The sequence below is a fragment of the Prionailurus viverrinus genome, chromosome A1 (assembly GCF_022837055.1).
Source record: "Prionailurus viverrinus isolate Anna chromosome A1, UM_Priviv_1.0, whole genome shotgun sequence".
Lineage (NCBI taxonomy): Eukaryota > Metazoa > Chordata > Mammalia > Carnivora > Felidae > Prionailurus > Prionailurus viverrinus.
Window position 1 is genome coordinate 91,763,354 of NC_062561.1, and position 24,589 is coordinate 91,787,942.

At 41.6% G+C, this 24,589-nt stretch overlaps 1 protein-coding gene across 1 annotated transcript; it reads right to left on the reverse strand.

The window, feature by feature from the left end:
• Positions 1-328: 328 nt before the first annotated feature.
• Positions 329-23,594, reverse strand: LOC125160171 (zinc finger protein 891-like). The gene is made up of 8 exons (XM_047848854.1): positions 23,388-23,594; positions 21,317-21,358; positions 20,770-20,866; positions 12,277-12,409; positions 11,929-12,021; positions 9,243-9,423; positions 2,377-2,447; positions 329-699 (listed from the first exon to the last, which is right to left on the reverse strand). Exons 3-6 carry the CDS (start codon positions 20,800-20,802, stop codon positions 9,266-9,268), a joined length of 417 nt encoding a protein of 138 aa, XP_047704810.1. The 5' UTR covers positions 20,803-20,866; positions 21,317-21,358; positions 23,388-23,594; the 3' UTR covers positions 329-699; positions 2,377-2,447; positions 9,243-9,265.
• Between the last annotated feature and the right edge of the window lie 995 nt (positions 23,595-24,589).

A 24,589-nucleotide genomic window follows, 5' to 3' on the forward strand; every position in this document is an offset into this window, starting at 1 on the left:
TGATGTCATCACTGTAGATCTATAAAACCTATGACTGTTCTGAATATGTTTTGAGTTGTAAAGATTTCATTACTATGTCAAATTTTCATGTCTATTAGTGTTTAGCATCCTTTCCTTTCCAATTTGATAGACTATGATACAAAGATATGTATTTGAATCCTATGTACTTAGAGACTATATTTAAGTTACACTGTTTTGTAATTAGCTTATTTAACAGTAGTTTAATGACTTAATTGAGAACTCAAAACACCATGCTATGGCATTAAGATCTGTACAGTTATTTCATCACCCAGTAGCAATCAACCTATGTTTTAGGGAGAAAATAACAGTGGGGGGTGGGGGTGGGGAAATGGAGGGATAATAATAGCATTTGGTAGAGGTAGAGACTTTTGACTCAAAACATCCAGGGAAACCAGACTGCAGATTAGGAGCATCTAGATAACATATATAACATGGTAAAAGGTCAAGGATTTCCCAATATTGGTTATATTTATAGCATTTTAGAACTAATCAGGATTCTGGAGACCTTCTAAATTCAAAATCCCTCATTTACCAAATAAGGACACCATGACCTGGTGAAAGTAGGTGACTTGTCCAAGTTAGTGGCAGATGAGGACTACATACCAGGTCTTTGAGCTGTCCAGTTAAGCACTCTCACATTTTCTCTCCAGTGTGAAGTCTCTGATGTCCAAAGGAGATCTGCAGTATGACACAATAGAACTTATCTTCAACACAAATCCTCGTTTAGAACATGAGCTATTTAAACCTTCTGATGCAAAGGAGGAAGTTTTACTTTCTGAATTAAGATTTTTCTATTTTATATGGTTTTTCCTGCAGTGGTCTGTATTATCTGATATAGTAATTTATATTTCAACTGAAAGATTCCTACAGTCATTACATTTATGAGGTTTCTATGTTACATGACTATTATCACTGAACAGTTAATCCTAGTGAAGGGTCCAGTGAAAACTTAACTCACGTATGAGTTCTCTGATGTCGTGTAAGGTTTGTACTCCGACTGAAGGCTTTTCCACATTCATTACACTGATAGGGTTTCTCTCCTGTATGAGTTCTCTGATGCACAATTAGGGATGAATTCTTAATGAAGGCTTTTCCACACTGATCACATTCATAGGGTTTCTCACCAGTATGGATTCTTTGATGTTCAATAAGGTATGCACTCTGGCTGAAGGCCTTTCCACATTCATTGCATTCATAAGGTTTCTCTCCAGTATGAATAACCTGATGTACAGTAAGCGAAGATCTCCCAGTGAAATGTTTTCCACATACCATACATTCATAAGGCTTCTCTCCAGTATGAATTCTCCGATGTTGGGTAAGAGATGAATTCTTACTGAAAGCTTTCCCACACTGATTACATTCAAAAGGTTTTACTCCAGAATGAAGTCTCTGGTGTTCTATAAGGTATGTGCTTTGGCTAAAGGATTTCCCACATTTGTTACATTTGTAGGGTTTTTCTCCAGTGTGATTTCGTTGATGCAGGGTAAGAGTTGAGCTTTTACTAAAGGCTTTCCCACATTCACTACACTCATAGGGTTTTTCTCCAGTATGACTTCTCTGATGTACAATAAGATGCATGCTCTGACTGAAGGCTTTTCCACATTCATTGCATTCATAGGGTTTTTCTCCTGTATGAGTTCTTTGATGCACTGTAAGATTCATGCTTTGGGTAAAAGCTTTCCCACATTCACTACATTTGTAGGGTTTCTCTCCAGTATGAATCCTTTCATGTTGAATAAGGGATGAATTTTTACGGAAAGCTTTTCCACACTCTTTACACTGATAGGGTTTCTCTCCAGTATGAGTTCGTTGATGAACAGTAAGGTTCATGCTCTGACTGAAGGTTTTCCCACATTCATTACATTTATAGGGTTTCTCTCCAGTATGAATTCTTTGATGTACAGTAAGGGAGGAGCGTTCAATGAAGTGCTTCCCACATACATTACACTTATAGGGTTTTTCCCCAGTATGAATCCTCTGGTGCTTAAGAAGAGATGAGCTCTGGCTGAAGGTTTTCCTACATTCATTACATTCATAGATTTTCTTTCCAACAAACATACTTTGAGTTTTAATTAATTCAGAATTCTGTTTAGTGTCTTCTTTATGTGGATTCTGATTATGGGGCCTTTTTCCCACAGGAATACTTTGTTTTATATCAAGGATTGACCCCTGACTAGAACATCTTGCAAATTCATTACCTCCACATGTCCTCCTCTCAGTGAGGGTTTCTTCATGAGTAACTGACACTTGGCCCAGAGGTCTATCCTGGTTTTTCTGTTGCCCATCTAACCAATTATCAGGTTCCCAGGTTTCCCCTAAAGAAGAATGCCAGAGACCTTCCCTTTCCATTATTACCCCATAAGCTATATCTTCAGTAGTATTAGGCTTTATAGTTGACTCTTTGGTTTCAAGTCTTGTCTTCCAATCTGAAAAAAATAAAAAATTCAAATGCACATTGGTTTCTGTGCTGGGAAACTAAAAACTGTATCAGGTGGGAATAAGAGAATGAAACTGTGAATAACTATAGGGCACATGTGAGAGCTTTCAAAGATGTCCCTACAACTGGGAAGAAAAACATAGGGAAGGAACAGTGAACCAGTCCATAAATAACAGGAGAACGAGAGGAGGTGGTAAGCACAGAAAAGAGTGAGCCTATGTATACAGCAGGGATGGACACTGAAATCACTGACCACTGGACAAGGCTGAATAATGAAGATGCAATGAAGGGAAGTATACAGACAAGCTGGGATTGGGGGGGGGGGGGCGCGCAGGAAGCAGATCAGAAACCCCTGCCACATTGTACCTGGTATTTCCACCAGCAGTTTCTTCTCTCCTGAAATGCTGTTTCTAGTTCTGACGCTAAATCTTTGTATAACATCACAGTGTGACACAGCAAAAGATTATTGGCTCTGGAGTCAGACATACTTGGGTTTAAAGCCTAGCTATTAACTTACCATTTTAACTAGTTATTTGATTCTCTGGGTTTGAGTTTTCACAGATAAAAAATAAAAATAATATGATGAGGATTAAGTAAGATAATGCACATAAACTACCCTTAGGGAATATGCTTGTTTGGAACATAAAATACCACAACCTACTTGAAATTAAAGGGAGAATGACACAATCTAAGGGTTATCACCCACTCCCACTAACTTTCAACAGGATATAAGTTTCTCATTCTCTTTAGGTAAGAGGGGCTGAAAGGGCTCTACCCTTTCCTAAATATCCATTCCTTAAAGATGTGAACTGGTGTCAGGGAAAGGCAAAGTAGGATCTGTTGAGCTGCTTGAGATCAGGCTAAAAGGAAGGACCTTGTGGCCACTAAGACTTTATTTTCTCAGAACCCACTTCTTATCCTAGACAAAATGGCCTGGGACAATGAGAGCAGAGGACAGGAAACTACAAACTGAGAATCAGTTGTCAGCTTGACCAAAATTACCAGAACCAAGATCAATACTGAATCAACAAACCAAAGGCCTGTGGGCAGGAGAATTTACTATGAAGCCTGAGGTATGCACTAACTGGACCTCCTCCTTATAACCTCACCTGCTTACACACACAAAAAAGAAAAAAAATGGAAAGCCACACAGGCTCTACTTCTAAAACACACACACCACCAAGTAACCCCAGAAAGGACTTATCTGAGTGTGAAATACCAACAGGCAACACATGAACTGCCTCCTACCCCACTTCACTATCCTATCCTATCCAGCTGTCCAACTAAAGCTCTTTGAGAACAAAGTGCTACCCAATAAACAACATAAAGGGCAAAGGAGGATCCATTCACACTTTTAGACAAATACAAACTCCAGACAGAACTGCCCTCAAAGATAAATGATACACAAAACATACCAAATTTGGAAACTATGTAGAGGTTCAAAGGCATCAAAAGAAAGAAAACAGGAAAAACAGTGACATACTGGGAGGAGATCTTTGCAACACCTGGCCCATACAGTACTAGAACCTAGATTTATAAAACATAACACTAAGCCTGCCACAAAAATGGGGAAGAGACTTGAATAGGCACTTAAGAAAAGGAAACCATAATGGTGAGTAAACTAGCAAAGATACCCAATCTCAACAGTAACCAGGGGAAGGCTGATTAAATGCCAGTGAGATATGATTACCACATACACCTGAGTAACAAAATGAAAAAATACAGACTGATATCTTCAGATTTTAGCAATGTGCTGTAATGGGAACTTTCACATGCCACTGGTGGGAATGCAGTTTGGTTCAGATGTTTGAAAAAGTTTAGCACTACCTAGTAACTTAGAACAGGTACAAAGACTATGATTTAGCAAACCCACTAGTATGTACATACACTTAATCTACCTTGCAAAGGTATATCACAATTCGTAAGTTTTAAGGTAACATTGTACACAATAGCAAAAATGGAAACAACCCCAATGCCCACCAACAACAGAATAACTAAACTGTCAAACACATATAACAGTAGAAATCAGGGAATGTTAAGGATTTCATGTTTGTGTCTCCTCAGAATTCATGTGTTGAAGCCTAATCCCCAGTGAGGTAATACTAAGAGGGCCTTTGGAAGTCATTAAGTCATGAGGGGAAAGCCCTTATAAGAAGTGACACACACGGGGCGCCTGGGTGGCTCAGTCGGCTAAGCGTCCAACTTCAGCTCACGTCATGATCTCACAGTTTGTGAGTTCAGGCCCCACATCGGGCTCAGTGCTGACAGCTCAGAGCCTGGAATCTGTTTCAGATTCTGTGTTTCTCTCTCTCTCTCTGCCCCTCCCCTGCTCACACTCTGTGTCTCACTCTGTCTCTCAAAAAATGAATAAATGTTAAAAAGAAAATTAAAAAAAAAAAAAAGAAGTGACACACACAACAGAGCCTGCCTCCTCTATCTCTGCTCTCTATCACAGGAGGATGCAGTGAGAAGGCAGCTGTCTATGACCCAGGAGGAGGGCCCTCACTGGAAACCCAATCACACTGGCCCCTTGATCTCAGACTCCCAGCCTCTAGGAACTATGAGAAACACTTGGTGTTTAAGACACCAAGTCTATGGTATTCTGTTATAGCAGCCCCAACTACGACAGTGAACATTAACAATAAGATATGTACATATAACAAAAAGAATGAATGAATAATTTATCTATACACAAGTATATATAGTAAGAGTCCAATTAAGTAAATGTGAAAAACAGACTAAACTGTATCATTTAGAGATTCCTTTATTGATGGCAGTACTGTAAAGAAAAGCAAGGAAAGGGAATTATCACCAAAGTGAGAACAGTAGTTATGTTCTGGGTGGAGGTAGGAGGATATAAATGGAGAGGTTCACACAAAGCATTCCTAAGATACTAGCAATGTTACAAATCTGGGTTCTAGTGTCTGGCTGTTTGCTTTCCTTATTATTCATTCATCTTTATTGTTATGAACTATAGAGAGAAGCAACATGGCATAATGGTTAAGACAACAACTTTGGAGCCAGACTACCTGGCTCCATTAGCTGTGTGACCATGTGCAGGTTATTTTTAACCTATCTGTGCTCCTGTTTCCTCATCAGTTAAATAGCACCTATTGCATAGTGTGGATGTAAGAACAAAAATTAGTTAACATTTACAAAGGGATTAGAAGCATATGTAGGTTTTTGCTAAATAGTACATGCATTTTACATGTTCTGTATGACATTTCTAAAAACAAATGAGAACAACAAAGTATTTGTGGTTTTGGAAAATAATAATTTTAAGTTGAAACACCATTATGTACTGCAGAAAACTTAACAGTAAGATTCAGTATTTTTTCATGGGGTTTGGAGATCTAAAGTTAATTCTGAAGATTTGCTGTAGAAAAAAAAATGGACTACCAACAATTTTTTAAAAACTGGCTTAAGAGGGGAGCTTGGGTGGCTCAGTTGGTTAAGTGTCAAGCTTCCGCTCAGGTCATGATCTAACAGTTCATGAGTTCGAGCCCTGTATCAGGCTCTGCACTGAGAGCTCAGAGCCTAGAGCCTGCTTCGTTCGGATTCTGTGTCTCCCCGCCTTTTTGCCCTTCCCCCACTTGTGCTCTCTCTCAAAAATAAATAAATATTTTAAAATAATAAATAGATAGATAAATAACTGGCCTAAGAGTTCTCTCCAAGAACATAGGATGCCAGAAGACAGTGAAGCCATGTCTACAAGGGACTGAGGAAAGACTGATGTGACTCAAGAATTCCACATGGCTAGTACTCTATACATGTGTAGAGAAAACCAAAACATTCTTAAATATGAAAGATGTAGTAATTACAGTACTCCTAAACCATTTCTCAAATACTACTTAAATATTCAGTTTGAACAAAGGATTTATCCAAGGAGTTCCAGAATGTTCACTATTAGGTATCTGTTAATATATTAATAGGTCATGGGAAAAAGGACATGTGACCAACCTGATGGATGCTTCAAAAGTAATTGATAATGTCCAACATCCAATCCCGATTCAAAAACAAAATTATAAGTAATGTACCCAAGCATACACATAAAACACTACAATTCAGGGGCGCCTGGGTGGTTCAGTCGGTTAGGCATCCAACTTCAGGTCAGGTCATGATCTCACGGCTCTTGAGTTCAAGCCCCACATCAGGCTCTATGCTGACAGCTCAGAGCCTGGAGCCTGCTTCGGATTCTGTGTCTCCCTCTCTCTCTGCTCCTCCTCTGCTCATGCTGTGTCTCTGTCTCTCAAAAATAAACATTAAAAAAAAAAAACCTACTACAATTCATACTAACAACACCATCAAGGAAAGGATGATTACTATTTAATATTGTTCCCAAAGTGTGACCAATACATTAGGCAACTTAGAGGGCAGGAACTTTTTATTTTTCCCAGATCTCACAACTGTCTCCCTGGAAACAAAATTGTTAGGGTAGCTTTACTCAGAATTAGTGAAACGTTGAGGGGTTGGGACTGGAGCACTAAGAATCAAAAACTGTCGCTTTTCCAGGGCACCTGGGTGTCTCAGTCGGTTGAGCAAGCGACTCTTGACTTCAGCTCTGGTCATGATCTCAGTTTGTGAGTTCAAGCCACACATCGGGCTCTGTGCTAACAGTGTGGAGTCTGTTTGGAATTCTCTCTCTCTCTAAAATTAAATGAATAAGCTAAAACAAACAAACAAACAAACCCATTGCAGCTCTTCCAAGATTGGATGAGGTTTCAGATGCTTGCTATTTTGCTTCCTCATTAAATAAGGGTCCTGTAATGTGCACAGCGATATGGCTGGCCAGGATAAGAGTTCTTTGATTGTTAGCTGTTATCATTACCATTATTATTTCCTGTGAAACAATATACAGCTCTCTCTTCCTTTCCTTTTTTTCCTAAACAGGGCTTTCAAGTGATAGCTCATACTCTCTTATGATCTTAGAATGTCTAGTTATAGGATTTATATAATTTTGGTACTCATCAGGACATGAACAAGAGTCCCTAGGACCAAAGGGTTTGGGAGAATATAGATCCTTCAGTCTTTAAGGCTGACAGTGGCCACAGCAGAGGCCAAGAGCCTGCAGAGAATTGGGGTGGGTATAGCACTTGGGCAGCAGGTCTCGCTCTTCCTAGGGCAAGTCGATTTCTTTTTATCTTCTATCCCCTATGTAGTAGTTAAGCTACTCCTTCCACTCAACCAGACTATTTGGCTTTTCACCTGACTGGACTTCCTACTCTGCAGTGCATTCGCATATAGCAGCCAGATTGATCCTCTGAACATGATTAATCAGTCCTACAAGAAATATTTATTGAGCCAAGTGCTGATTAGGGTGCTAAGGATATAATAATGAACAAAACATATTTGTGCCCTTAGGAAACTTATGTTTTCATGAGAGGAAGAAGGACATTCAATATAGTAAATAAGTAAAATACTTAGGAGTTTATTGGCATACCTTATGGAAAAAAGAAAAGCAATAAAATGGAAACAGGGAACTTGATGAGTGAGGGGAAAGGTTTACAATTTTGTATAGAGTTTTCAGGAAAGGCCACAATGAAAAGGGGACACTGAAGCCAAGACTTTAGGGGCTAAGGAGGGAGCCACAGGACTATTGAAGGAAGAGCATCCCACACAGAAGGAACCACCAGTGCAGAGGTCCTGAGGCAGGGGTGGGCCTGCCCTGTATGAGGATCAATGAACTATAGATATTCCTACACTTATTATGGTCTTTTAGATTAGTTTTCCTACTAACGGAGGCACAGATAATGCATTTGTACTAAACATGAAGGTAAATACGGATTCTGTAACAGTATATAAATTCTGTGTGTATGTGTACATGTGTTTATACACACAGACGTCAGACGTCACGGCACATTTCTGAGAATGATACAAAGTTGTGTATAAAACACAAATAATAAGTTTCTATGTTTAGGGGTAGTAAAGGGTAGCTTCCTGGAGATCTTAAAATATTACAGAATCCCAGTTTCTTATTTTATAGACATAATCTTTGATGATAGATTTCTAATACTTCACACGTGTTCTTATCTGTTTCCTTCAAAACTGATCACCAACGGAGTTAAGTCTAATGACCACTGATTAGAGGCTAAAAATTCACTGCTTTCCATATTACTAATAATTCCCATCTATTTCAACATTAACAAGTTTACTAGCAATAATGCTGTCTTTAGGAACAGCATTTCTGTCTTTACATTTTCTACTCAGCTTTTCTAAGAGGCAAAATCTAATGATGAAGTACCAACTGTATAGATGAAAACCTTAGTACAAAAAAGGAAAACGATCATCTAGAAGGAAAGTTGGGGGGTGCCTGGGTGGCTCAGTCGGTTAAGCATCTGACTTCAGCTCAGGTCATGATCTCATGGTTCATGGGTTTGAGCCCCACGTCGGGCCCTGTGCTGACAGCTCAGAGCCTGGAGCCTGCTTCGGATTCTGTGTCTCCCTCTCTCCCTCTCTCTGCCTCTCCCCAACTTGCGTTCTGTCTCTCTCTCAAAAATAAATAAAATGTAAAAAAAAAAAAAAAAAAAAATTTAAAAGGAAAGTTGGGCCAGGATGTAGAAGTTCAATTTTTGCTAGATACTTGGAAATAAGAAGGGACAGCAAGGCAAGGAAAGAAAGTTATGATTTTTTTTTTTTTTTTTTTTTTTTTTTTTTTTTAGAATTAGCATTAAACCCGAAGGCAAAAACAAACAAAACAAAATAAGAATCCTGTGTTCAACTTCTGGCATGTCATTCCCCCTCTGAGCCCATCTCTTGCACTTGGAGAGGGGCTGACAGTACTTACCCCATAGGGTTATGAGGAGTGAGTCATGGTGGCTGGGCAAGAGCCGAATATAGCACCCCGTCCTCGACGCTTTCTTGTCTTGATTTTGGACAGGATAAGAAGACTAAATGGTCACTTAATCTGGCAGTAACATCGAAGAAAACCTGGAAAAAAGCAGACCTGGCGTTTGCACACCAGTTTTCTGGTTATCATTCTCTTGCTCCACTTTTCTGGGTCTTCAGTTTCTCCCCTCTGCTCCTGTAAATACACAGTAGTCTCTTCGCTGGTGAACAAACCAGAGGCACTTGACCTCTAACTTCTTTCAGCTCTTGCCCTTTCTTCCTTTTCCTCTAAAGTTAACTCTGTTGAAATGACAGTCTGAAACATCTTTACTCATCTACCCACAGCATAGTTCCCTCTGCACTACAAGTGCTCTTCCCCAAGGCCACATCCTCAGCGTCCTTATGGCGAAGGCCCACAGCACCCTCCAGTTCTTAGAGCGCACCTGCACACTCCCGCTGCTTCTCTCTTCCCGTGGCTCTCCATAAGTTCTCTCCTCCTCCTCTGACTACTCTTTTCTGTCCCCCTCACTGGTGTTCAATATCCACCCTCTCTGATCACTCCCTCTAAAACAGAGCCTCTGTGGGGCTCCAGGTGGCTCAGTTGGTTAAGTGTCCAAATTAGGCTCAGGTCATGATCTCAAGGTTCATAAGTTTGAGCCCCGAGTCGGGCTCTGTGCTGACAGCTCAGAGCCTGGAGCCTGCTTCAGATCCTGTGTCTGCCCTCTCTCTCTGCCCCTCCCCGCTCTGTCTCTCTCTCAAAAAAATAAACATTAAGTAAATAATTACTGGGGAGCCTGGGTGGCTCAGTCGGTTGAGCGTCCGACTTCGGCTCAGGTCCTGATCTCGCGGTCTGTGAGTTCGAGCCCCGTGTTGGGCTCTGTGCTGACAGCTCAGAGCCTGGAGCCTGCTTCGGATTCTGTGTCTCCCTCTCTCTCTGCCCCTCCCTCACTCATGCGCTCTCTCTCTCTCTCTCTCTCTCTGTCAAAAATAAACAAACATTAAAAAAAAACCAACAAAAAAACCCCACCAATAAATAAATAAATAAATAAATAAATAAATAAATAAATAAATAAATAAAACACAGCTTCTGTTACCTGATCTAGTTCCCCTATGCTGCTTGCTTTTTCCACATGGCACTGGGACTCTAAGTCATTCATTCCCTTCATTCCTCCTTCCTTTCCTGTCCCTTCTCCCTCCCTACTTTATTTCCTTACTAATTTTTTGTCCTCCCACTAGACTAATAAGCTCCATGGGGAAACCACCTGTCTTGTTTATTGCTATAACCACAGTGCTAGGGCCAGGGCCTAGTGCTCACAAAATATTTGTTGAATAAATAGGTCATTTATGTAAGAACAAATAAAAATAGCAATAGTAATCAAATCCACAGAAATCTATATAGTAAAGGCACTTAAAGCTACCTTAAGGGATCATAAAATATCCAAAATTGTGCAGTATGTAGCATGAGCCCTACAAAATACATCTTTTGAACCAGTGATTCTTTAAAATCCTGTTCTAAAGAACAGAAAGCTAACTGGAAACCAGCAGCAATGTTCAGAAGATTCTATTTTTCCTATCAATATGTTATCTTACTGATTTTTTATTGCTTTATACTTGATAGCCATACACTATCCAGAGATCAAAAAATATGTGTCTATCTCTTTAATTTAAAAAAATATATTAAGAAGAAGTGGTAAATGCTTTCATATTGAGTAGAGAATAAAAGGGTGTAAAATGTGTTTTTTTCAGAAAAAGTGATAACATCTAACAGAGAAATCTCGGTTGTAATGGGGATTAGAAACCAGATAACAAAGACTAAATGCATTAAATGCTTAGAGGAGAAAGATCCGGATGCAGATTAAAAATTTAGGAACAAGAAAGGGAATATGTAAGATGTGAGGTTACTAGTGAAAATAACAAGGCTAAAGTCATCTTCATTTGTTTTTTTTTTTTTTTTTTAATTTTTTTTTTCAACGTTTATTTATTTTTTTGGGGACAGAGAGAGACAGAGCATGAACGGGGGAGGGGCAGAGAGAGAGGAAGACACAGAATCGAAAACAGGCTCCAGGCTCTGAGCCATCAGCCCAGAGCCTGACGCGGGGCTCGAACTCACGGACCGCAAGATCCTGACCTGGCTGAAGTCGGACGCTTAACCGACTGAGCCACCCAGGCGCCCCTCTTCATTTGTTTTTAAATGAAGACTATAAACACGTATACAAGTATGCAACTCAACGTTAGTTTCCTTTAGAAAGGCTGACAAAGTTTTAAATGAATGAGGGAAAAGAAAGCTATGGATACAGGGTATGGCTGAAAGACTCAGGAAACAGGAAAGAGAATATAGAGACAGCCAGAAAGGGACTCGGAGTACAGATGAAGACAGAAGAGGAAATAATAATTGCTAACATTTGCTGATGTTCAAGGCAATTAACAAGTGCTACGAATATAATAACTCATTTAAATCCTCATCCAGGATTCCCTCCCTCCCTGGTAATGACTTTTGCAAGAGGATGAGCAACATGAGTAAGGTGGAGGCATTTGAGAGAATACATGTTGGTGGTGCAGCCTCTCCTAGAGACCCAGGGAGCTCCACTGTGATTTCTTCTGGGGGTACACACTCAGGCAGCCAGTTCCCGCCACCCGATACTCACCTGGAGAGAGGCACGCTGGAAGTTCTTTTGTCACCTGGCTCAGTTCCTCCAGTTCCAGCTGAGAACTCACATTTGGTTTGGAAAGCCGATGCCCTGCTCGGGAGGAGACACTAAATTTGGGTTCTGAATGGAGTAAACCATTCCCAGCACCTGTCCTTGTCCCTTCCCCCTCAGGCCTTCTGATGGCTCCATTTTCCAGCCCACATCCAAAGAGAACACCCTAAAACAGTGACCTATAACAGCAGGACTACAAGTGCAGATTCCTGAATTTCATTGGTTGTACAAGGTGTCAGGAGGTGGGGAAGGCTGTCAGCAGGGAGGTTTTGAGTTCCGAGAAGAGGTCCTTACCCAGTGAAACCAAGTCCCTGTAGTTCTCCAGCATCACTTTCTCATACAGATTCCCCTGAGCAGAATCTAGACGAAGCCACTCCTCCCAAGTGAAATCTGCAGACACATCCTTGAATGTCACTGACTCCTGAAACTATAAATTCATGCTCAAAGGATTATGCGAATAAAATCCCCCTGAGGGAAGTGCAAAAACAAGCAGCATTAGAAGGGACAGGATAAAGAGATCTGTGTGAGAAAAATGTATTATCTGCCAAAAGAAACTAAATAAAAATGTGCATTATCATGAAATATTCAGAGATAAGTATAATATAGAAAATGCTTTGGCATTTAAGGACAGGAAGAGGAGGTATTAGGGAATAACCAGGAAACACACAGAAGGCTGCTCTAGATTACCACTGGAGAAAAGTAGGTGGTGTTCTGATCGCCTCCCATTTACCCCACTAGTGAAGGAGGGATCCTGCTCCTTAAATAGCACAAGATGAGTGAACACATGACACCCAGCACTGGATGGAAAAGACTGACAGCAATTTATCAGTAACTCATAGCCTGGGGAAGGAGGAAATACCCACCATGCAGGGCCACGCAGGGGCTGCACTTGTGAACCAGCAGGGGCTGTGGGAGACAGGCTGTGTAGCGACAAGAGGGTGAGGTGACCCTTGGTAACCGTGGGAAGATGCAGTTGGCTTGTTTGAACAGTTGCATGGGCTGGTAGGGAGGTGAAACCCATTAGGTTTCACTGGGAGGGAGGAGTGCACCCGGTTAGGCCGAGGGGAGAGCTAGCTGAGTAGGGTGCTTTTCCTGCTGGGTTGGGGCAAGGAGACCAAGGGAACTCATAGCTAGGTCTCTGGAGCCCCCATGAGGCTCAAAGTTGTCAAGGCAGCACATGGAATTTCAGGCTTTACAATATAGGCGGGAATCCCAGTTAATGGAGGGAAAAACGTGTACAAATAGGGTACATCTAGAACATGGTTGAGAGGACCAATAAAACACCCAGCTTGACTTGGAAATGGCATTTCAAATTTATAAGCCCATTTCAGCCTAGTTCTCTAGCCCTTAGACTAGGAAGCAAAATGGGATAGGCATTCAGTATCTGTTGAATGAGTTCACATGATGGTTACTTTTATGTATCAACTTGACTGGGCTAAGGTATGCCCAGATAGCTAGTAAAGCATTATTTCCATGTGTTTCTGTGAGGGCGCTCCCAGTGAATCAGTAGACTGAGTAAAGATCAGCCCTCAGCAATGTGGGAGGGCATCATCCAATTCACTGAGGGCCCAAATAGAACAAAAAGGCTAAGAGAGGACAAATTTGCTGGCTCTGCTCGAGCTAACACAGCCTCCTCCTCTGGCCTTCATAGCTCTTGAGCCCTCAGACTTGGACCAGGACTTAGAGCATCAGTCCCCTGGACCTCAGGCCTCTGGGTTTGTAGTAGGACTACATACACCTTGACTTTCCTAGGCCTCCAGATTGCAGAGGGCAGATTGTGGGGACTCTAGCCACCCTAATCGCCTGGGCCAATTCCTTATAACTTCTTTCTGTATCTATGTATGTCCTCTGGGTTCTGTTCTTTAAAGAACCCTGACTAACACAGGAAGGCAGCACTAACATCCTGAGTTTTGCACTAACAAGTGTGTCTGACACCTCACCTCATTTAATCCATATGACAGCCTGTTAGACTGATAGCACTAAAGCCACCATTTTATGATGAGAAATCTGAGCATGAAAATGGTTAAATCACATCTCCAAGATCACACAGCTGGGGCTCAAACCAAAGGCCATCTACATCTAACTCCTTGTGTTGTGAGAAGAGAAGGCAGCCAAGAAAAGAACCCTTGCAACCAACCCCCATCAGAGAGAGTGGGGGAAGGGGGTGTGGGAGGAGGGATTGAGAGGGAAGGAGACTCAGGTAGGAGGAGAGAGAGTTTCAGGGAGGAAGGGGTGGGTCAAACAGAATGATGACTGAAAAGAGAGCTGCTGGTTGGAAAATTAGCTAATTTCCACAGAGTGGTGAAGGCAGAAATCAACTTACAGTGGATGAAGCGCTAAATGGAAGATCAGGAATAAGAAGCAGCTACATGAAATTACTTCAAACTTCTCTGAAAAAGATGAAGGAAGACGGTATGGAAAGAAGTAGGGACTAGATAATGGGAATAAAACAGTCGACAAGGTGCTGTGCTGTGTAAGTGGGCAGAGGGCATAAAAGGCCCAGAGACCGCAGATGGGACGGAACCGACGTCCAAAAAATTTGTGTGTTTTACATCCTGCTGGCTGTGAATCTCCAGAAAAAGTGTCAAAACAGAGGCAGAGTTCATTTGCTTTCTACCTCCTCATTTTCTCCTAATTATTTAATGAATATATCAACATTAAAAAAAAATGTTAAAAACCACTCACAAATATTGTCAAGAAATATAAAGATAGCTACTAGTAGGATCTAATTACACGACAGAACTTCCATTTTATGAAAGGAAAAAAACCAACCAAGAAAAATCATCAGTTTAACAAATGTGAAGAAAGGACACAAGAGAGGTGCCTGGGTGGCTCAGTCAGTTAAGCGTCCAACTTCAGGTCATGACCTCACAGTTCATGAGTTCAAGCCCCGCATGAGGCTCTGTACTGGCAGCTCAGAGCCTGGAGCCTACTTCAGCTTCTGTGTGTGTCTCTCTCTGCCCCTCCCCCACTCACACTTTTTTCTCTCTCTCTCTCAAAGATAAATAAAGTTACAAAAAAAAAAAGGACACAAGAAAGCATAATACACCTAGATAATTAAATAATCAGAAAAAGACCTGATACTTGTATAACAACATACGTAAACGAATTGACTTTCTCTATTAAAAAGACAAAAACTCTTGGGGTACCTGGGTGGCTCAGCTGGTTAAGTATCTGATTCTTGGTTTTGGCTCAGGTCATGATCTCATGATTCGTGGGTTCGAGCCCTACATCAGGCTCTGTAATGTGTCAGCACAGAGACTGCTTGGAATTCTCTCTCTCTGCCCCTGTCCAGCTCATGCTCTCTTGTCCTTCTGCCTCTCAAAATAAATAAATAAACTTAAAAAAAATTTTTTTAAAAAGACAAAAACTCTCAAGTTGGTTTCAAATCCAGCACATATAAGAGATAGACCTAAAACACAAAGTTAAAAAATAATTATGTAGGGGGATAGAGACAAGATACAGCAAATGCAAATAAAAAGAAAGCAAGGAGAAAAGAAAAAAGAAGAAACAAGGAAGAGAACATATAAATAGCAGATAAGGTAGAATATATGTGGAAACAAAACATAAGCCCCTTCTTTGTAAAAGAAGGTAACATCAGAAATAGGACATTCTCTTTCCAAAAATTAATCCACTTTTTTTTCAATAAATTGTCTTGTTAGCTGAATATATTGGACAAAATTAGAAGCTCAGATTCAGACACCTATGGGCTATACACCGGTCTTCCCCACTTCCCTGTATTCTTGTCACCCGAAGAGCAGAGCTCCCAAGTTGCCACAGAGCTTGTCTTTACTACGAAACACTCTGGATCCCTGAACTATAAAAGGACTCATGAAAACTGATTTAGATAAGTACAAAAGAGCATTTTAAAAGGCCAAAGTGAAACTTAATGATATTGTTCATAAAATATATTTGTTGTTAATCTCTGTCGTCCATAAAATATATTTGCTGCTAATCCCTTCAGATGTTTTTCCCTTTCTCCTTTCCACTCCATATGGGTCTTTTTCTTCCCCAGCACGTTAAAAGCACAGGGTAACTCATGGTGTTTGAAATAAGCAGATTCATGGATTTATCTCATTCATGAAAAAGCTTTCTTAAACCTAAAAACACAGGCTTTTTGATATTGTTATTCTTTGAAAACATTAAGAATCAAATGGAATGAATAGGGATATTTTAATGATGAAAGTATAATTTATACAGAAAGTATGATAGTGAAGTTTGAGTCACAACAGCTACGAAATGTTTTCAGATATAATTCTTAGCAATCCAACTTAAAAAAAAAAAACCCACAATCATGGTTAAATCTCAATCACAATAGCAACAAAAAAAATGAACCTTAGAATATACTTAATAGGAGTATGTAAGATCCTTGTGATCAACCTTAACAAAAGCCATAAGGAAGGGTCTGAATAAAACGAAGGGTAGTATTTTTATTCAATAGGAAGAATAAACATTGTAAAAGATGGTAGTCTTCCTCAAATTGATATAGATTTAGTGGAATTCAAATCAGAATTGCATATTTTTTAACAGTTACTGTTGGAACTTGGTGATAATAAATTTCAACTATAAAGGTAAATGCAAATGAATAGTCCAATAACCAGAATTTTTAAAAGGAAATCAAGGGGGGGGGGGATTTGCTTCAACAAAATAAATTCTAAACAAATAAAATAGTGTGGTACTATAACAGAGAGCGATAAAACAGAATCCAGAAAAACTTGTGTGTGTATACAGACACATACATATACTTTTTTATAACATATGTATAAATAGAATATACATTAAAGGTAGGATTTCAAATCTATGGAGAATAAGTACATTATTGAGTAGATTACATCAGTTTGAATGCCAGCTCCTCAGAGGTGCCACTCCGGCTCTGCCTAGCTAAAACTGACATCACACTCCACCATGCCGCCCTGCTGGGTGGCCACCACAGCACCTAACAGTGTCCTCAGTGATTATTTCTTCTTCATTGCTGTGCCCAGACAGGATCTAGGAGAAAGGGACCCATCCTGACTCATTCACTGCTCTCTTCGGAGCGTAACCACATAACATGTGGTAGGCGGGTGCTCAATCCGTTTAGCGAATGGATGATGAAATGCTTCACCACATCTTTAAATGAAGTTGGACTAGGAGCACCTGGGTGGCTCGGTCGGTTAAGTGTCTGACTTTAGCTCAGGTCATGACCTCACAGCTCTTGAGTTCAAGCTCCACCTCAGACTCCGCGCTGACAGCTCAGAGCCTGGAGCCTGCTTCGGATTCTGTGTCTCCCTCTCTCTCCGCCCCTTCCCTGCTTGTGCTCTCATTCTCTCTCTCTCTCAAAAATAAATAAAACATTAAAAAAAATTTAAATTAAGTTGGACTACAATCTCTCATTATATACAATAAATTCCATATAGCCCAAGGATGTAAATTTAACATGATAAAACTAATAGAAAATGTAGAAGAATATTTATATAATCTTAGGATACAGAAAGCCTTTCAGAGCCTGATTCCAAAGCCAAACAAAGGAAAAGGAAAGTTAACTGCATAAAACTTCCAAAACTGATTTCTGGCAGAAGATGTTATAAACAGATATAAAAGAAAAATGACAGGGAATAAATAATATTGGTGATTTATGGCAAAGGATTAGTATCCACATTACATAAGAGGCTTCTTTTATACATAAACCACCCAGTATAAAACTGGACAAAGGATGTAAATAGGTATTTAAAAGGCCAGAAGAATGCTTAGTTTTGAGGGCTTGAGACCTGTAATTATATATTATAGCCTTAAGAATTTTTTTTATAACTACATGCCTAGTATTTATATTCAGAAAAAGAAGATTAAATTTATTTTTAAGTTTATTTTGAGAGAGAGAGCATGCACGCACAAGTAGGGGAGGGGCAGAGAGAGAGGGAGAGAGAGAATTGCCAGCAGGCTGTGTACTGTCAGCACAGAGCCCAATGCGGGGCTTGAACCACAAATCATGAGGTCATGGCCTGGGCCAAAACCAAGAGTCGGACGCTTAACCGACTGAGCCACCCAGGTGCCCCAAGAAGATAAAATTTAAGGGCAAATATGAGTCATATTTGTGCGATTCACAGTCACATCTCTGGCCAATAGGGGAAAGACGCACTGATGCGTCCCAACTCCAAGTGTCATGGTCATCCAAGACAAAGACTGAGGAGCTGTTCCAGGATAAGGGAGGCTAAGGAGATGTAGCAGCTGAATCCCAGTTGTAATCTAGATTGGTTCTGGACCAGACAAAGGACATTTGTGGCAAAATATGTGTAAGGTTAGCAGATTAGCTAATAGCACTGTATCCATGTAAATCTCCTCATTCAGTACTTGTATTTTGGTTACATAAAACAAGAGCTTGTTTCTAGGAAACACCTACTGAAATATTCAGAAATCAAACCAGTGATTGCCTGGCATAGGGGATGTAGACTGGATGGTGGTGACAACACTTTCTGAGGTGATGGAAAATGTTGTCTAGCTTTTTGGGGCAGTGATTATGTTGGTGCACAAGTTTGTCAAAACTCAATGAATTATATGCTTAAAATGGGTTATTTTATATAAATTATACCTGGGAAAAGAGCTGATTTTAAAACTTAACATTGTTTTAACTAAATAGAATCAAGGCTACTGACAACCAAATCACAACCTTCATCAACCAAAATCTTCTGAACATTCCCCCTTTAAACCTTCTTTTCCAGAAATTCCGTCTTTCTCCTGCCTATATTTTGGTGCGTTATGAAGCCTTTTATAATGGAGCTTGACAATACAAAGGAGAGAAAGTAGTACAGAAACAGAAATCACAACAGCTAATAACTGTCTTCATGAAGCCTTCTTTGAACTGGTTCCTTTGATAAGTAAGCGACATATCTGATCTTACGAACAGACAAAACACAAGTCCTGTGGGACTGGAGGAGACAAGGTTACACAACCCTAACCTTAAAAAGAAAACAAAAACAAAAACAAAACTTAGGGTCTCCTGGACCAAGTCCCCCTAATATCTTATTCCTTTTCCAGAGGAGCAACACCTCCAGGTTCTAGTAAAAACTAGCAGGTTCCGGGGCGCCTGGGTGGCGCAGTCGGTTAAGCGTCCGACTTCAGCCAGGTCACGATCTCGCGGTCCGGGAGTTCGAGCCCCGCGTCGGGCTCTGGGCTGATGGCTCAGAGCCTGGAGCCTGTTTCCGATTCTGTGTCTCCCTCTCTCTCTGCCCCTCCCCCGTTCATGCTCTGTCTCTCTCTGTCCCAAAAATAAATAAAAACGTTGAAAAAAAAAGAAAAAAAAAAAATTTAAAAAAAAACTAGCAGGTTCCATTTGCAAGCAATCTCGCAGGGCAAAAAAACCCACAAAAAAACCCAAAAAACAAAAAACCCTGGGCTTCTCACTACTCTTTCATGCATGATTTCTTTCTTTCTTTCTTTCTTTCTTTCTTTCTTTCTTTCTTTCTATGTTTGTTTATTTTTGAGAGAGAGAGAGAGAGAGAGAGAGAGAGAGAGAGAGAGACAGAGCACGAGCAGGGGAGGGGCAGAGAGAGAGGGAGACACAGAATCTGAAGCAGGCTCCAGGCTCTGCGCTGTCAGCACAGAGCCCAAAGCAGGGCTTGAACTCATGAACTGTGAGATCATGACCTGAGCTGAAGTCAGACACTCAATCGACTGAACCACCCAGGTGCCCCTGCATGATTTCTTTTAGCTGTTGGGACACTGCTTCTTCCTAAGAAAGCTAGGAACATGCCAACTCTCTTATCAAAATTCCTCCTCTTTGAGCCAAAGCATAAGAGACTCTTAAAAACCGAGAACAAACTGAGGGTTGATGGGGGGTGGGAGGGAGGGGAGGGTGGGTGATGGGTATTGAGGAGAGCACCTTTGGGGATGAGCACTGGGTGTTGTATGGAAACCAATTTGACAATAAACTTCATATATTGAAAAAAAAAAATTCCTCCTCTTCTACCCCCATGCCTAGCATATACACAAACTCCTTCCTCCTTCCTGGCATTTGATCCCAAACTTTGTATCTGATTCCTTCTCACCACCAGTCACTGCCACATTTGCTCCACCAAGCTGGAATAATGCTAGGAATGCCTTACGGAGAGTACCTTTAACATTCCAGTAACTATGCTGGGCACTTTCTACTTACATTCTTTCATGTTTCAACAGACGCAGGAAGTACGTATTATTAAACGAAATGAACCAGGTGAAATGCTTAAGAATGTCAAGTATGTAGCAAAGGATCAGTTAGTGTGGTTATTTCCATCATCCTCATTAGGAACTTCAGGGAAGTCAGGTTACTTATCCAAGACAATGCAACTATTAATGGTAGAGTCAGGATTTAATCTTGGGACACTTTAACTCCATCACAGAAAATCTTCTCCAGTTATCCCTATCCAACCTTACTTCTCCCGGTTGCCACACTGATGTCCTCCTCCAGGTCTTGGGACACTGACAGTCTGGGTACCTAGCCATACTTGTTCTTATTATCCTATTCACGTACGGTCATCATGACTATCTTGTAGAGAAGTGACTTCTTTTACGTTCCCTGAGAGTCCCTGTAAGTACCCAGACCAATTTTCATATGATTTTCGTTCCTTTTGTGACCCTTGAGCGCCACCAAAAGCCCAGCAGTCCAGGGCTTCCAGCTGAATGAGGGCTTCCAGCTGAGGGACACTAATGGGGGATATGTGGGAAATTTTCAGATTTAGAGATTTCTGTAGCCCTGTCCTCTGCCGTGAAGCCCAGGTACAGTATGGGAATAAGTAGTAGGGAGTAAGGGAGAGGTTTCAGAGAGAAGGAGCTTACCTGAGTTCCCAGTGGCAGAGGCCGAGCAGCCATTGCCTTCTCTTTCCTTCCTGTGGGACCCTTCCTAGGGGATGGGCAGGATCCAGAGGAGACGGAGCTGAGGGAAGGAAAAGAAACCATGAGAAATGAGGCTCCTGCAACAACAAAAAATAAAATACCTACAGAGAAACCAAATAAGATATGTGTGGTATTGACTTAAGAAAAACTGGGGTTTTTACTTATGAAATTTATTTTACTAAGCTATTTAGATTCATAAAGAAGGATGAATAGAGAGACATACCACATTCCTGGATAGGATGTCACAGTGTCCTTAAGTTGTCACTTCTTTGAAATTAATTTATAAACTTCACATATTTCCAACCAAGTTATACCAAGTAATTGTATTTTAAAGATCATTATGGAAAAGAGGTTTTTTTAAAAAATTAATTGTGTTGTTTAACAACAGCCAGGAAACACTTGGAAGAATGATGAGGGAGGACCTATCCACCAGATATCTATAAAGCTACAGTAATTAGCACAGTGTTATGGAACAGGCTGAGTCATTTACCAGATATATTGTTGACCACCAACTGCGTACCAGGTACCATTCCTAGGGGAGAGATACCATTACAAATACAGTTGTAAACCAGATAAATTTTCTCTCTCACAGATCATAGTCTAGCCGAGAAAAGGGTCAGTAGAACAAATTAAAACCCTTCCAACACAAACGGTTCAGAAAAAATTTTACACATAAGAATTCAGGATATGAAAAAGTGATATTTCATATCAGTGAGAAAAGGATGAACTAGGACTTAGAACAAGGGCTTACCATTTGGAAAATAAAAGTTTGCACATAAAATGAAGCTACCGGGGCGCCTGGGTGGCGCAGTCGGTTAAGCGTCCGACTTCAGCCAGGTCACGATCTCGCGGTCCGTGAGTTCGAGCCCCGTGTCAGGCTCTGGGCTGATGGCTCAGAGCCTGGAGCCTGTTTCCGATTCTGTGTCTCCCTCTCTCTCTGCCCCTCCCCCGTTCATGCTCTGTCTCTCTCTGTCCCAAAAATAAATAAATGTTGAAAAAAAAAAATTAAAAAAATAAATAAATAAAATGAAGCTACAGTACTAGAAGTACAGATGAACTTTTTGTGATCATAATGGGATAGATGATGTCCAAACACAGACTTGACACAGACTTGAAGGGATGGTTTTCATGTCTAACCATATGAAAATGTAACATTTCTGCCTAGTTAGAAAACACTGTATCATACAAAATTTAAAAACAAAACTCAGATTGCATAAAAATATTCATTAGTGTTCATAATGCAAATTTAAACAACCTTCTCAGAAAGTTAGAGTATAGGAACACCCAGACTTGATGTGGGTCCATCAGGCACACACTGCAAATGTTTACAAACTGCTACGTTTCTGGAGAGAATAAGATGTGGGATCAAAAGCCTTACAGTATGACCCAGAAATTTCATGTGAAGAGATTTAAAGAATGAGACAGGGATGGCCTATATTGTTTATAACAGATGAGGAAGACAAAAAAAAAAAAAAAAAAAAAAAAAAAAAACTGAGAAAGACTACAAAGGCTTGAAGGAGTGAATAGGGCACAAACATACTTTTTCTCACACCCTTTAAAATGAGAGTTGTTTTTAAACATTAGTATAACTAGATGTTTTCAAAAAATGTTTTGTAAAAAGTTTTTTATCCACTTGGCTCAAGTGGTACTTAGATAAAAACATTTGTAAAAAATCGCGAAGCTTAACATTCGTGCACTTCAAACCCTTTCCAAATGTATTTCAAAACTCCTTTTTAATGTTTGTTTATTTTTGAGAGAGAGAGAGAGACAGAGAGACAGAGAGACAGAGAGACAGAGAGACAGAGTGTGAACAGCGGAGGAGCAGAGAGTGCGGGAGACACAGAATCTGAAGCAGGCTCCAGCCTCTGAGCTGTCAGCACAGCACCCGACATTGGGATCGAACTCAAGAACCGGGAGATCATGACGTGAGCCACCCAAGGCCCCACAAAACTCATTAACAGTAAATGGAGAAAAGGATACTGAAGTCCACATCTTTGTGTAAAAACAAAGCATTTCAATGTTCATATATATATACACGCCAAAATGCAGTTTTCAGGTAATTTTTTCCTTTATGCTCCTCTGAATTTTCTAGTTTTCCTATAGTGAACTTTTTCTTTTTGGGGGATGGGGGAGGAGGAGAAAAAATTGCTTTAAAAAAGGAAAGAAAAGGACTTCCTGAAATAGAAAATCTGCACGGGGTTGTCCACCCCCACCCCCCCATTCCTAGAGGAGATGGGTCAAGGGGAGCCCACGCCAGCACCGCTCGGAATCGGGAACCATAGAGGGCGCGTCCGCGAGACGAGGTCTACACAAAGGGCAGGTGCCGGAGCCCCCAGACCGCGCACCGGGTGCAGCATCCCCCCGAGACTTCTAAAGCGGGGCCCGGAGAAAGCCGGCAGGGAGGAACGCAGTGTGCTAACGACTCCCAGAGCCTTCGGCCCCTCACTGGCCCCTCGGGGGGCCCGCACCAGGTCCCCCGCCCTCGCCGCTCCTGACAGGTGGCGGCCCTCAGCTCTAGGTATTCCCACCCGGCCGGGCTCCCAGGACGAGAGAGGGCGCACCTGGAGCAAGCGGCCCGGCGCCGCGCAGGGACGGAGAGAGCGCGGCCCCGGGCCCATCCACCTCCGGCCCCGCCCCTCAGGGGCCTCGCCAGGCCGTCCCGGCCGCCTGCTGCTTGGGTCTCCGCCTGGCGCCAGCCCGATCCGGCCGGTCCCGCCGCAGCCCTGCACTCACCCTCTCCCTCTCCGAGCAGGGCAGGAGCAGCTAGTGCTCACGCAGTCCTGCCCGGCGCCTACGCCCGGGGCGCCGGACTACATTTCCCACAAGGCCGCAGGGATGCGGCGCCGGAGTGAGTGCGCAGGCGCGAGCCCGCGGGAGGGTGGGGCGCCTTCGACTGTAGGACTGTGGTGGCTTCCAGCAGCGCTGTCTCAAGTTAGGGAGATTTTGTCTTGAGAAGCTGGGTGGGAACTGCGTGGCGACCTTACCCCCGCTACCCCAAGGAAGCCCCTCCTCGTTAGAGCCTGTGGGTGCCTAACTCAGGCGTAGGGGAGAAAGGGGAAGAGAACCTTAAATAAGTCTCACTTTTCTGGTGTGAAATAACCAGTCTCTTCCAAAGTTTGTCAGAAGGTAGTAACTTGCCGCATTCTTAGTGGGCACTACGTGAATGGTGATTAAGGTGCCCCCAACCGTAGCTCAGTGTCAGGCGCTATGCTAAGTGCTTCAAGATTAGCACAGTGTAGAATGCAGCAAAAATCTCCAGTTAAATATATGGCCAGAGTTGTTTCAGCTGGAACACTGGAGAAATAGATGACATTTGGTAGCTCAAGAGATCAATATGGTAGTGTAGATTGTAATATTTCGTTATATAAAGATAACTGCTAGTTTCTTCTGTCTCTTTCTACTGCTGTGACAAAGACTTGACCAAACTTCAGACATTTCCCTCTGAGTCCTCTAGGCCACATCTTTGGGCCCAATCCCTGTCCTGCAGAGCCCTAGTTTTAGCAAGAATCCTGCTAAGTCAATTTAGGTAGAAGCCCCATTCTTGATATATGATCAAGTTCCTTATCCTCTACTCTTGATGTTTACATTCTTGTCCTGCCTTTAGCAAGAATCCTATTGAGACAGGTTTGCAAGAATCCCCCAACTTTGCTGTCTCCTTTTGGTAATTTTCCATCCATGATCCCCTTACTCTACTTGTTGCTGTAAATCTGCAGCTGTCTTTGCTGTATTGGGAATGGAGTTCAATTTTACTGAAGCCTCTCTC